This window comes from Tachysurus fulvidraco, chromosome 14, assembly GCF_022655615.1.
Source record: "Tachysurus fulvidraco isolate hzauxx_2018 chromosome 14, HZAU_PFXX_2.0, whole genome shotgun sequence".
NCBI classification, from domain to species: Eukaryota; Metazoa; Chordata; class Actinopteri; order Siluriformes; family Bagridae; genus Tachysurus; species Tachysurus fulvidraco.
In genome coordinates, this window is record NC_062531.1 from 2,869,706 (window position 1) to 2,884,160 (window position 14,455).

The window sequence follows — 14,455 nt, forward strand, 5'->3', positions numbered from 1 at the left end:
AAAACAGAAAACGTCACTGTGTATGTGCAGCTTGTGTTCTCAGCAGATGGGCGGAGCTTAGAGCGAACAAGGGGCGTGGCGAAAATTTCAACGAAGTTATATAAAAGCAATCGTGCACGGCTTTGTATCTTCCACACAGTAGAACACCATCGGGTCCTCGACCGCACCAACAGCTGAGGGGTCGCACAACGGCAATCATACTGGAGCTATAAACCCAAATCAACGGGGTGAGCACGTTTTCCTCATTTTTATTCTAAATAATCACTTTTATACGTCTATATTCCGACTATTTTGACGTTTAGCATCGAAGCGCTTGCTATCGAAACAATAGCGAGTCACTGTAGCACAAAACAGCTAGTTATTTGAGTTGTTTCTTTAAAGTAAAGTTTTGTTCAAGGTTTATTACGAAGCGATGCGTATTTCGAGTTCGTGAAATCTGTCATTCAATGCCAGGTTTTTTATTTTTAGTTATTTTTTATTATTTGTTCTAGTTATCGTCTCTTCAACGGCATCTAACGGACGTTTTAGAAACGGCTTCCGTCCCAAACCGATATTGACTCATTACACCAAGTGCACTACGTCGAGTCTAAAATAATAGCCTTTGTGACCTATCTAGTGCACTAAGCGTGCAATTTGGGATGCGGATCCAGTATTAAAACCCTGGGCTAATTTTTTTCCATATTCTGTACTTTATCTTTAACTGAATGGTATTTGATATTATAATTTTTCCAGCGAAATAATACCTCATAATAACCTTAACTATATATATTAATAAAAATAAGCACATGTATTTCTGTTGTATGATGTTATGTTTTTATTACATACCGATGCTAGCTTGGCCTTTGTAATGCTAAGTGTTTATGACTGGACGGTTTTTTTTTTTTCCAGAATTTTCCTTTCAGACTCTGATGTGTTTTAGCTAACAGACTGCTAATAAATCTAACTTTTGATTATTTAGCCAATGCACACACAATGTCAGTATAATATAGAAAGGATAAAGACGGACGTTTGTTGGAATACGTTTTTTTTTCTCTCCAGACTTTGGGAATTGTATCTGACGTGGAATTATCTGTCAACATGGAAAACATACCTGCAGTTTGTTGTGTCACTTTTATAATAGACATCAAACGCAATTAATGGTCTTTAAAATGATGTCAAGAAACCTGAACGTGGAAAGAATAGTAAAAGAACTTGGATTACGGTGTTATTGTTCATCCAGAAGAAGTGTTTGTGGTAGCTCAGTGGTTAAGGTGTTGGGCTACTGATCCGGAAGCTTACGGGTTCGAACCTCAGGTCCACCAAGCTGCCACTGCTGGCCCCTGAGCAAGGCCCTTAACACTCAGTCTGTATAAGGGTGTCTGCAAAATGCCATAAATGTTAATTTTAAATGTAAATGTGTTGTCGATTTAGCTACTGTTCATGAGAGACAAACTAATTTTAATCAACAAGGAAACAAATCATTATTTATCACAACAGGGGATGTTTTATTGGCTAGATAGATAGATAGATAGATTTTTTTTTTTGCAAGTTAAGTGTTGTGATTATGGCTGACTTTCATTCATGAGTTCAAAGTTTAAACATTGTGAAGACAACACATGTGTGTGTGAGAGAGAGAGAGAGAGAGAGAGAGATTGGTTTATGGGATATGGTTGTTTTTGTATGTTACTGTATAATGATGAGCTCATAATTTATTCCAGGTAGTCTGGATGTTATTCTTGGCACTCGGTATGGTTCTGCTGCCATGTTGGCACAAAGCCAGGGACTTATTCCAGCTCTTTACTGTTTGGACTGTTTCAAGATCTCAGCAGTCACATAGTCGACCCGATTGACGTTCTGTACTTTGAATAGCTTACGGTTTTATTTATTTATTTTTCATTCTCTCCCTTCATTTTTTAGGTTTCCCGTTCAAAGCACTGCATTCACCAGACATCGGATTAGCGAAGTGAGACCAGTCACTCCAGCTAACTGAACCGTTGTTGCCGGAAGCCACCGATCCGTTCAGGAAAAAAAAAAAAGTCACCGAATCAGGAAGCAAAATGGTGCAGAACAAGATTGCAGCCGTAACCGGATTCCATCGCTCTTTCAAGGTGTGTTGACACCCACACACGGTTCTCATTCACAAGTGCGAGGAAAGTTTGCGGTGGTTTCAATTGCGGAGACACGTGTAGCTAAAAATGTGGATATGTACGAAGTGAATTAATATTAATGACCAAATTCATAATAATAACACATTAATTACTGTGTGTGATATGAGAAACATACACACGGGGTTTGTCTAATATGGAATATTTTATACATCTCAGGGCCAAAATCCTTTCGAAACGGATGAATTCTCCAAAACCGGATCCCACCTTCTTGATCCCGCCTTCGGTTTTGATTGCTCCACTCGCCCTGGTGCGTATGAAGCCCTCGATTCAACGTCCTTGATTTTGTCTCAAACATGCCTTGGGTCTGTGGCTTTACATTCACAACGTTAAACCAGTGTTTACATAGACCTCTGGCAGTGTTTAAGGGCTTTTTTTGGCTTGCAGATGGTTATCTGCTCCCAAAACCACACCACACACCCGTACAGCAATTTTGTGGAGGTATTCCTATGATGTGGGACACCCTCCCACTCAGGCTGTTTACAGTAAAGAGTCCGAGCCCAGTCGCTTTATAGCTAAGCATCTGTCTCCCACCTGTCAGTGTTTTAAGCCTGCATTAAAGTGACAAACGGCTTCTGAGTTTTTTCACTCGTAACCGTTTTCTCTTTCTTCCCATCCAAATATGAAGACATGCCATCCAGCCAGCCGATCGACATCCCCGATGCCAAGAAGCGAAACAAGAAGAAAAAGAGGTGCCGGGCAACAGACAGCTTCTCCGGACGGTTTGAGGGTGAGTGTGACGGTTTATATTAGGCTCTGAAATGTTGCACGGATGCATGTACTGTACTATATGTTATATTATTATATCAGTGATGTACATCGAGTAAATACTGACCTGATTAGTGATTGTCTTGACTGTATATTGTCCTCTAAGTGTCACACATCATCTAATCACAGTCGTATATTTGTGCCATTTCTGTGCTCCTCCGTACAATGCCGTGTACTGTGCGTTGCACGTGAATAAAGGTCTCTTTGCTTTTCTCCATTCAGATGTCTATAAGCTACAGGATGAATTGTTGGGAGAAGGAGCGTATGCTAAAGTGCAAACCTGCATCAGCCAGATCACACAGAAGGAATACGCTGTGAAGGTAAGACGCACTTCCTGTCTCCCTCCGGTTTCTAATTAAATCCTCAGAGATTAATTGCATGGTTTCTTTTAAGTGAAATTATGCGCACGCACATTATGTCAACAACGTATATTAAAAATGTGGCGCTCCTGTGTTTTGCACTCGTGCCAGTTCAAAGAAATTCGGTTCCTGGAAACAGAGCCGCCGTCTGCTCACAACTTCAGTTTGTTATTGTGAGCACGTTACGTTTCTGAACACCTGCAGGGCACGACTGTTCGCCGTTGTCGCCTTTGGGGCTCGCTAATTAGTAATATAACTACATCTGCATTTCTGTAAAGCTGCTTGACGTTTAACCAGAGCTCTGTTTTTGTGTTGTGTTGCTTGACTTCAGGAACATAAAGGTATTTACGGGCTCTGTGAATATTCCTAGATCGTGGCTGTGAGTGTTATCTAACCCTCAAAGTTAAATATTAGTCAAGATTAAAAGGACTCGACAGGCAGCCCCTTCGATTGTCGTCATACCTTTGTTGGGTTGTGTTTAGAAAAAGAGGATGTTCGTGCTGAACTGTTGCACTGTTGCTGCATTCACTGCTGGCTCAGCAAAGAAGCTCCCCATCCTGTTTTTGTTAGATCATCCGTTAAGGCAGCCAATCGAAACGCTCGGAGGCCCACGTCCTCCTTCATTCTGTGCTACTATTGGTCAGATAACCAGGCAGTGGTGGGAACACTGTGTTCTCTGATGGTTTGTCTGCCAAAACACACCAGTAGAGGAAGAGCCAGAGGGGGCGGTCTGTGATTGCGTCCTGAAATGTTTACTAGCTTTCTCGAACATGAGTTGTAGAATGATGTAAGGCGTGGCCTCAAGAATAAACGTTATATGCCTGAGTTTTTTTTATTTTTTTTTATTAACTTCGTCAAACACACTTTGCGGAAGTTCGTTGTTGAGCAATGCTGTGGGTGTTTTGATTTTCAGGAGCACGTGCATGCAGGGACAGAATGTGCCAGAAGGTTTTGCTTGCATTTGTTCAATTTTTATTGTCTCATGATTAAATGGCTTCATCCAGAAAAAGGTTGACTTTGCTATTACCAGCGGTGGGTATTTTAATCAATGGAGTTGTTTTGCGGAAAACTGGAAGGCAAGGCCACATTCCTGCTTCTGCAGCGCTGTGTGTCTGCAGGGCTTTGTTGTTCCGTGGGTCGGGGCTCGTTATCATCATCATCAGGGCCGTTTTTGGGTGGGAAGCGTCTTTGTAAATTGAGACCAGATGTCATGTTCACCCCACCCCCCCTCTCTTAGGTCTGGGCTTTAAGGGGGTCGGCGTCGACATCCGAGTCTGAACAAAAGAGCTGAGAGAAAGCAGCCCGCTAGCCAGCAGCCTTCCTGAGTTGCACCCCCTCCTTCCTTTCAGTCGTGCACGTATTCAGTGATCGCACTTTTGGTCGTCGTGTTTACAGGCCTGGCTTATTTTACACACTCACTCTGGCTCCATTAGCGCAACCATCCTAGGCTACTGTGAGGATTTATGGTGCAGCCTATTCACTAATTAAGGAAGGAAACACTTGGGGGTGTGATGTTACAGGAAAACAATCAACAGCACGGTGGTGTGATGCAGCCTGATGCAAAGCGTAGTTCCTGTTACCACCCAGTCACTGATTCTTTCTCAATAACAACATCTATGGAAATGTGTCCAACAGCAGTTTGTCAAGGATTTATTTTTAACTTTGAAAAAAAAAGGCTCTATGTCCAAACATGGATTTCATTCCTACTTCTACAGTCTTCAGATATGTTGTCGCTTTGATTAGCACGGGTTTGTGTGGCTTCTGTTGCTGACTCAGGCGCACCATGGTTCATAGGGGAATGCAGAGCCGGTCATAACACCAGGCTCTAATCCAGGACTGACATTGTGTGCTGCTTCTCTCAACAGCGCCACTAATCCAGTCACGTCCAGCCCGCACCACATGACCCAGGGGTCAACGAGGGGCCTGGGAGAGGGAGAGCAATGTACTGTCAACATCCAGTTTGAGCTCTCCATAACTTATAGGCTCAATTTAGCGCATTCTGATTCTGATGTGCTTTCGTTGTCTATGGAATTTGACCCGCAAACATTTTGGGGTTTGCAGTGTCATGGGCATCCTGGGGCCGGAATATGGGTTAGGATATATTTAGGTGTACAGGGCAACATTCACAGCTGTTGCACAGACTTTTTTTTTTTAAACGATTGTGTAGACAAGACGGAAAAACTACTAAATCTTCACGTCCTAACCTGTTTCTCCCCCGTTTGTTTTGTAGATCATAGAGAAGAGACCGGGACACAGTCGCAGTCGTGTATTCAGGGAGGTGGAAATGCTGTATCAGTGCCAGGGCCACAGGTAATGTACTATTCAATCTTTTCCAATGCAAAATGAGGCATGGCTTTAATTTGGTAGGCATTATACTTTGCATATGATATCGTTAAAGGTTAAGAAATTACGGAGGATATTCAAAGCCCTGAATTTTCCAGTGTAAACTAATAATATGAGAAAAGAGAGACCGCGCAGTAGTGGGAGCTCTAGAGTTTAAATTTAAGCTCTAGTATATGAACGTATTCCTTTACAAACCTGGCTTTTTGTGTCGGATGAAGTTCTGATCTTCTTTTGTCCTGTTTTTCCTTTAGAAACATCCTGGAGCTTGTGGAGTTTTTTGAGGAAGAGGATAAGTTTTATCTGGTGTTTGAGAAGCTGAGAGGAGGTGCGTAACAGCAAATAAATTAAATAAATAAATAAATTTTAAAAAATCCTGTTCATGACAGAACAAACTCTGAGCTATAGAGTTAATGGTTTGTGTGTGTGTGTGTGTGTGTGTGTGTGTGTGTTTTTTTTCCTCCTCCTCAACCAGGCTCCGTCTTGAACCACATTCACAGAAGGAGACACTTCAGTGAACAGGAAGCGAGCATTGTGGTGCAGGACATCGCAAGCGCTCTGGACTTTCTGCACAACAAAGGTTAGCGGGTTCTCGTATTTTAAATTGCAGAATGACGTCGTGGACTATAGTTATACACATGCATGAGTATAGTGTGTGATCCTTAGCAGGAATAGACCGCCTAGGAAGGTCGTAAGACGGGGGTGGGGGGTGTTGTATCTAGGGTGTGGGAGGTTGGGATTTCAAATCGTAGCCCGATCGCATTTCGGCGTTCCGTATCGCTTCCTTGAAAGATGTTCGGAGAAGCTTGTGAGAAGGTAAAGGGTCTCATGTGTTCACCCGGAGGACATCTGTACGATTGTCTATTTATAGCAGCTCTTGGCGACGCTGTGTTTTGGAAACGTACTTTATACTCCGTCGCTCATTTGTCATTCTTGAAAACCCTCGAGAACCGATTTAACATCTAAATGCATACCGTGTGTGTGTGTGTGTGTCCTCTAGGAATGGCCCACAGAGACCTCAAGCCAGAAAACATCTTATGTGAACATGAAGACAGGGTGAGTCTTTGTTGCTTGTTTGTTTTTGTGTTTTCATGCTTAACATATCTGAAATGAGGCCAGAGGTACAGAGAAGGCATTAATAATAATCACAAGCTAGACCAACAGCTTGTGCAGTCAAGATGCCAAAGTGACAAGGGACTGTTTTTTCCCCCCGCTTTCAGATTTCACCAGTGAAAATTTGCGATTTCGACCTGGGCAGTGGAATCAAACTGAACAGCGACAGCTCTCCCATCTCCACCCCAGAGCTCCTCACACCGGTATGTGAACGAGTCTGTGTCATAATAAAATAAGCACCGTAGAAGACCCTGTCCGAGCCAGAGAACATTCCTCGACTGATTACCGTAAGCTTGCGTTATTAGGAAGGTTACGAGCAGATAAGGGCTGTTTTGTCGTTCCTGCTGAGATAAGCTAGATGTTTTTACACCGCAGCTCTTATCATCCAGCCCCCTCCCGCCACACTATTGGATAAGCGTGGGTGGTGTCAGCCGAACGGCTCGCTCCTATTGGCGAGAATGAAGCTCGTCTCTGGGGTCAAGGCCTGGATTTATGACTGACTGGAATGTTTTTGTCATCAAAGATTTTTCATGTATCCGAGTTATCGGCTTCAGGAGAGCGATCAGATACAAGCACTTTTTTTTTTCTTTTCTTTTCTTTATTTCTTTATTTTTTTTAACGTATTAGCCCTGCAAAAACTTTTTTTATTTGGAACGGTCGTGCCTTCTTGCACGTGCGGAATAAGCGATGACAACAGGTGATGGAGAAACAGTAGGTGGTGTGTGGTGAAACGTTTCCCCTAGAGGCGTTCGCTGTAACCCGAGAGCTACCGGGTTCCTGCCTGTCTTTAGAAAGTCTACAATCTATTTGTGGGGTAGAGTAGCAAACGGGTGGAGAAAGTTTTTTACATGTTTACAAGTCATTTCACACACGTCATATATCCAGTTACCACCAGCTGCAGCGTTCACGGTGAAGACGTGACTTTTTTTTTTTTTATTATTATTATTTATTTTAATAATAGATTTTTATTAGTGTTTTGGGTCTTTGAAGAGATTTTGTTAGATTCGTTCTATTTCTAATATTGTTTAGACTTTCGGTTTATCTTTCTCGCGTACAGAATCTACACACGTCCTTGGTTGCAAGAACACAAAAACCGGTCGCAAACAGGAATAAAAAAAAAATCCCAGAATGGTTTTGGAAGTCCCTTTCTTCCCCTCGTGCCTCGGCCCGTCCCTTCGCTCTTTGTCGTTTTCACTTCTCTGCCTTTTGTTTTGTTTTTGTTTTGCTTCTCTGGTATAGACTGACAGCGAGGTCAAACGTTACAGGAGGATCTTTTAAGTCTCTCCACTTCTCAAGCATAGCAACTGGGTTGTGATTGGCCGGTGGAAAGTGAGGTCAGGCTGGGTAGGAGGAGCCGAAAGCTAAAGTGTCGAACACGCGTTATGTTCGTTTTCTCATGCTTTATCACAGAGGATCATCTTTGCAGATTCTTCGTTCCTGCAGGCAAACTTATGACAAGGTTTTAGCATCTGCATTTTTTTTTTTTTAAGGAAATTGTTGGTTTAAGCAATGCAGCCTAGGTGCACTTCCTGTGTGGGCTTGATTTCTGAGAAACGTTAGGTTTTTTTTTTTGTATAGCTCACTGCTGACACTTTATACCACCACACAGCTGTAAACACACTCGCGTGCGCTCTCTCTCTCTCTCGCATGCACGAGCACACGCGCACACACGCAGGGGAATTTTAAAACATGGCTTATGTGTAACCTGCTTGGGCTCGAGAGGCTGATGCAAAACTGAGCCACAGACCGAAACATTCTGCCAGCCGAGAAGCCACTTCCTTGTCACATGGCCAGGAAAACCCCACATTTTATTTTGCCAACAAGCCTGCATATGTCAGCTATCCGTCTACCATGTGGCGTAAATACCCACCCCCCCCCCCCCCCCCAAAGGAAGTGCCTGATGCAAGGCTTTGCTAATTGTGCATCACATTCTTTCAGGAAGAGTAGAGCTGCAGTGCAGGTTTTCATCTGATCTCCCCTCCTCCTCTCATCTCCCGCTATTGCAGATAGCTCTCGTATCTCCGGTCTATAGACATCACCAACAAAGAAGCACGAAACATAGATGTCTGCTTATCATGGAATCTTCCATTTGTGCAGGCTCGCAAGCAGCATTGTTTACACAGTCATCTAGAGCAGCTCAGAGCTCGTCTTTTGTCCGACCCCTTATAAAGAGGCAGTAAAGAGGCGACCTGAATGTGGGGGTGTTGAGCGATGGCGAGCAGGCAGAGGAAGAGGAGGAGGGGGCGATTCAGAACAGCCGAGCTTTTGTCTGCAGCTCTCGAATTCCTGCACTGCGAAAGTGCGTTGCAAAAAGGCTCAGTGGGGCGGAGCGTTACGACAGCTGCGTTCAAGGAGGACAAAAGGAGCCTGCTGCCTGCGCAAACACGCCAGGAGAAGAACGTCAGCCCTCAAAGACCAAAACAAAACAAAGCAAACATATGCCACAGCAAGCCGAAAAGTATCAGACCCGTTTTTGGCGTCGTTTCCGCAGTATACCGTTGTTGTAAATAGTCTCCTAAAGCAATTCGGTAACCTTGTTAAGCTGAAGAACTTCAAAAGCTGACCAGACTTTAACCTAGAAAATCCCTCGGATTAGCAGTTCTTAGGAAAGTCATTTCGCAACCATAAACCCAGCCTGCGTTTCATAATTACTGGAGCTTAAAGTGGTCTGAAAAAATGCTGGTAGAGGAAAAAAATCTAACCGAACTGACACACAAAGCCTAAAGGATTATCTTTTGTCCTGGTTTGCTGAACTCAGCGACTGTACAGCTTTCTGTCGGGAAATGTGCTGTTTTTATATATATATATATATACAGTGTATATGAGAGAGAGAGAGAGAGTCTGTGTGGTTGTGTTTTTTGTTTATGTGGTGTGGGGGTGTGGTGTTGTGTAAGAGGTGTTGAGAGATGGTTTTCTGGGACACTCGATCCTCTTTTCCCTTCCTGGGCATTTGGCCTAGTTTCAGAACGGAGGCGTTTTGCAGAGACTTACAGACCGAACACTGCGCTGAGTTTTCAAAAAAAAATTCCATGACTCAACCCACTTAGCCATGAGTTTAACCCTTTCCGCATGTATATCATCATTCTATCGGTTTCGGTCTCTGCATACACAGAGCTTGTCGTAATTAATCTTCCTTTAACTGCGCTCCCTCGAGCATTTTATACTTCTTATACAAAGTCCATACCGAACCTTGAACCTGTACGATCAGTCGTTTATGTATATTTTTTTTTTTTTTTTTTTTGTTTGTGGTGATCTCATACCCACGGCTTAGCTCTAATCTCCTTCATTATCTTCCACGTGACAGTCACACGGTGTTTTCCCGCAAGCACATGACCTCAGTCTGTATACAAATACACCTGAAAAGCAGCTGGTGTTTAACTCACTCTTCGCTTATTTGTTCTGCACTTACACACTCACACTTACACTTGCCGTCGCATTTTATCAACCCAGGTGAGAACCGTTGACTTCATTCCCATACAGTGACTGACGATGTCGCTCCTTTTCTTTTTGTCCGTTGCAGTGCGGTTCTGCCGAATACATGGCGCCCGAGGTGGTGGAGGCGTTTAACGAGGAAGCCACCATCTACGATAAACGCTGCGACCTGTGGAGCCTGGGCGTCATCCTGTACATCATGCTGAGCGGCTATCCTCCCTTCGTGGGCCGCTGTGGAAGCGACTGTGGCTGGGAGAACGGGGAGCCTTGTCACGCGTGCCAAGTACGTCCACCTCGGCCTAAGCGTTTAACGTTTTCATAAGCGAAAGCTTCTGCTCGTGACTTTTAAAAGTGTTTCTAGACATGTAGTAAACATGCCTTTTGAAAACCGCTCAGTCATCACCTGTGAAGCAGATTTGCTCAGTCTGTTCTTCAGCTCAGTCTTAATTCTGTCCCATAAATAATATAGTATATAGATTCCCATGAAAGGAATTTTTAAGACCCTGCGGTGCTGTGGCCACGGCGGACAATTCTAAATAATAAAAAATAATTCATTTCATTATTTCAGAACACACTGTTTGAGAGTATCCAGGAGGGCAAATACGAGTTTCCTGAGAAAGACTGGGCTCATATCTCCTGGGGTGCCAAAGACCTCATCTCCAGACTGTTGGTCCGGGACGCAAAGAACCGGCTCAGTGCATCTCAGGTTCTGCAGCACCCATGGTTACGAGGGGTAAGGATCTTGACTACGTTCTCTCTCTCTCTCTCTCTCTCTCTCTCTCTCTCTCTCTTTCTGTCAGTACAGGGTTAAATAGTACAGTTTAGGTTTATTATAAGAATCTGTACATGGTGCAAAATGTCCAGCAAACAGCAGCATTTCATTTGGATTCAGCACACACGCTTATCATAAACATCTAGAGGGATGACGTAATGTTTCCTTTCTTCCGTCTCAGGGTGCTCCTGCTTCTATCCCAGCCTCCATCCTGCTTCAGAGGTGAGTTCTTTTTTTCTTTCTATTTAATCCTACACGAGTGCTTTTACAGTCTACTGTATGGAATTGAATAGATTTGTAATACTTGCGGTACTCAAGCTGAAGTACAACAGCAGGTTTATGCGCTGACGTCACATGTCTGCATCCTCTGTGCCCACAGAAACAGCAGCGCCAAGGACCTGACATTCTTTGCCGGACAGGCGATGGCTGTGAATCGGCAGCTCGCGGAGCAGGACGACCTCGACGCGCAGCGGCAGGAAGAGGCGTCTCCTCAGGTAGTGACGGCAGGCGCGTGCTCTATGCGTCTCTCGCCACCATCCAACTCCAAACTGGCCAAACGGAGGCAGAGGAGCAGCACCATAAAGGGGGCGCCGGTGTCTGCCGCCGAGCTCAGCCAGCTCCTCGCACCGCTCGTCCTTATCGGAGATTGCGCCTGAGAGACATTTCAGTTCCACTCAACCTGCTGGACAGTTGTCGAGGAAATTATTATTATTTTTTTTTTTTTTTAAATAAATCTCTGCTGCACCCCGGTTCAAGTGTCCCTCTGTCTATCTGTACGTCTCCCTCATTAAAGGATTTCATCATCTAAGAAATTTCTGGGAGATGCAATTCCTGTATGCAAAATGAGGCTCATCCCGAACCCTGTCGCAGCGTCGCTCCCTCCTTTTGTTCATCCTCAGGCTTCTCCAGCACTTCTGTCAGCACCCAGCAGCAGGGTTCGGGACAGATAAGATAAACAGAGGAATCCCCCCCCCCCCCCCCTTTTTTTTTCCCTTTTTCCATTTAAATCATCTAACAGGCAGAACAATTTGAAGCCAAGCCGCTCAAGACACCAAAGGACTACAACACCCACTGAAACCCCTCCCCTTTCCTCAGCTGCTTCCACTTTTACAACTGGATTCACTGTGAATTTTTTTTTTTTTTTTTTAATTTTTTTTCCTTCTTCTTTTTTTCTCAATGAGAAGACTTTCTGCCTCCTGTACGTGTGTACGAGTCCCGACATCCCCATCGTCAGTAAGATTCGCACGCTTTATGCAATTCCTAATGACTTCTTCGGTCATTTTGTCAGACTTCTGGGAGATCTTTTCTGTGCTGCCAGTGCCTCAGTGCTCCTCGCCTCGCCTCACCTCACCTCACCTCACCTCCATTAGTGTTCCAAAGCCAATGAATTCCTGTCATCAGCAGACAAAACCCCAGACACGTATTGTATACAGCATTAAACTCGGCGTCTGGTATTCAGGATCGGCCTCTTTTACCAAATTAATGAAAGCACTTAACGTTTTTCTCGGAGTGTCACCAAATGTTTCAAATCTGTGCCCGAGTTCTCGCAAATACATCCGACCGCATTTTCTCCAAAATTGCACTCCGAGAACTCGGATCGTCTTCACGTAACTCGGGAGCCTACTTAAGTTTCTTTTTTCTTTCCTCCCACCGAATCATTTAAAAGCCGTTAACTTCTCAGACTCGTCTTCTGTTGAAGACGCGAAGGTTTAATCGGCACACACAGGAAATTCCCACTATCTAAAGTCGACCACGATGTCAGGAGAAATTAGAGATCAGCACAACAGAGGGGGTCAGTCTTTAAGCGCACACAGGGCAGGACGATCACGTGGTTATGCAAGCACAGGTTTGTTTACGTGACTAAACCTTCTCCAGCTGCTCATGGAACAAGGCTTTCACTTCAGTTTGGTACCGGCGCCGCGGTCCGATGGTGCGGCGATGTAGAAAACCGTCGCCAGATTAGTATGACGTTTAATACCCATTACAACGACGGGGAGACATTCGTTTGTCATAATGTTAAAAATTTTAAATAATAATAATAATAATAATGGAAATGCATTCCAGAAAAAAAAATCAGTCAGAAAATCTTATTAAAAAAAAAAAAAGTCTTCCATGGAAAAGTAGCTGTATAAATGTTTTTTTTTTTTTTTTACTTTTTTTTGTTTGTTTGGTTTTTTTTGGTTTTTTGTTTGTGCATAACTCCATTTGAATATTGAAACTGTGCCACACTGTTTTAAGCTTTTTATTTTTATTATTATTATTATTATTACTGTTGTATCTTCATCTTCAAGCAGGTGCTGTTCAAACGTTCAGGTGAAACACCGGATATTTTGCTTCGTTTCCTCACGAATATATATTTTTTCTTCATTTTTTTTTATATATATATTAGCTCATTTAAGTATTCGCTTGCGATATCGCAGGTGCAGACGATGCTGTATAAAAACGTGAAAGATTGAAAGAAAAAAAAAAACAATATTGAAGTGAGAGAGAGAAAAGGCAACGTTTTCCTACTTTCAGTGTTTTCATGAGAGGCGGACGAATCCTAAATCAACCGACGAACCCAAACGGACACACAGACCTGACGTACGAGGCTAAAAAGTGAGACATAGCGTAATAACGTGTCGATCCAACTAGACAGATGAGTGCATTAATACAGAGACCGATTTAAAAAAAAAAAAAAAAAGTAATGATACAGACGAGCGAGACGTCGGACGACATCGTCTTGTCTACCGAGCTCCATCAGACTCTGATTAAAAACAAACACAACCCCTAATTAGAGATTTGTCCACCTCAGGCCTTGTTAGTCATTTTGTCTACTTCAGGTTAGTTTGCTTCATGTTTATTTTATTTTATTTTTTTTGGTCGTTTGTTTGTTTAATCCCAAATAAGTTTGTGACACGGAGCACAGGATTGTGCTGGAGGGATGTTTTGGCAAAGAAAGTGCATCATGCGAGTCTTAGACGTACGTGTCTACGTTCGTAGATTAGTGGAACTTGTTTGATGGGTTGTACCTGTTTTCAGGCGTTAATGTCGTCAACGAGAATGTTTAAAAAAAAAAAAAAAGGAAAAACGGTCGACGCACTATATAACAACCCTGTTGAATGTTAACCGCTCGCCCGCCGCCAGTGCGTCGCTTTTTCTTTCGTAGGTCGCAAAAACGACAGACAAACGGCACTCGAGCCTATTAGTTCAGAATAGGACACTGATTGTAATTTTTTTATATATATATAAATATATATTTCTACATTTGCATCTTTTGTGGAGGTTTTATGTCTTATAGTAAGACTTACTTGAATTGTATATGCAGCGGTTTTCTCACATTTTGCTCTGGAAACTACCTTTATACACACATACACACACACACACACACAAAGCTGTTCTTGACATGAGGCAATCGCTTTGGTTTGGAGAATCATTTCGAACTCTCGTCGAATCAGTATTTATCTCGACCTCACGTCCTTCTCATCCCATTTTCACTGCAGAGACACCGGACGTTGGTTTTGTTCTCAAAACATTAAAAAAACAAA

The 14,455-nt window shown here is 43.3% G+C and overlaps 1 protein-coding gene across 3 annotated transcripts; it reads left to right on the plus strand.

The window, feature by feature from the left end:
- The first annotated feature begins 72 nt into the window (after positions 1-72).
- Positions 73-14,455, plus strand: mknk2b (MAPK interacting serine/threonine kinase 2b). Of its 3 annotated transcripts, XM_027164914.2 has the most exons (14): positions 73-227; positions 1,897-2,087; positions 2,304-2,394; positions 2,773-2,874; positions 3,135-3,232; positions 5,502-5,581; positions 5,866-5,939; positions 6,087-6,191; positions 6,612-6,667; positions 6,832-6,927; positions 10,245-10,439; positions 10,725-10,889; positions 11,110-11,150; positions 11,308-14,455. In XM_027164914.2, the coding sequence occupies exons 2-14, from the start codon at positions 2,037-2,039 to the stop codon at positions 11,582-11,584; spliced, it is 1,431 nt and encodes a 476-aa protein (XP_027020715.1). In that variant the 5' UTR covers positions 73-227; positions 1,897-2,036; the 3' UTR covers positions 11,585-14,455. The 3 variants fall into 3 exon arrangements, with proteins under 3 accessions (XP_027020715.1, XP_027020717.1, XP_027020718.1); XM_027164916.2 differs by lacking the exon at positions 6,832-6,927; XM_027164917.2 differs by lacking the exon at positions 2,304-2,394.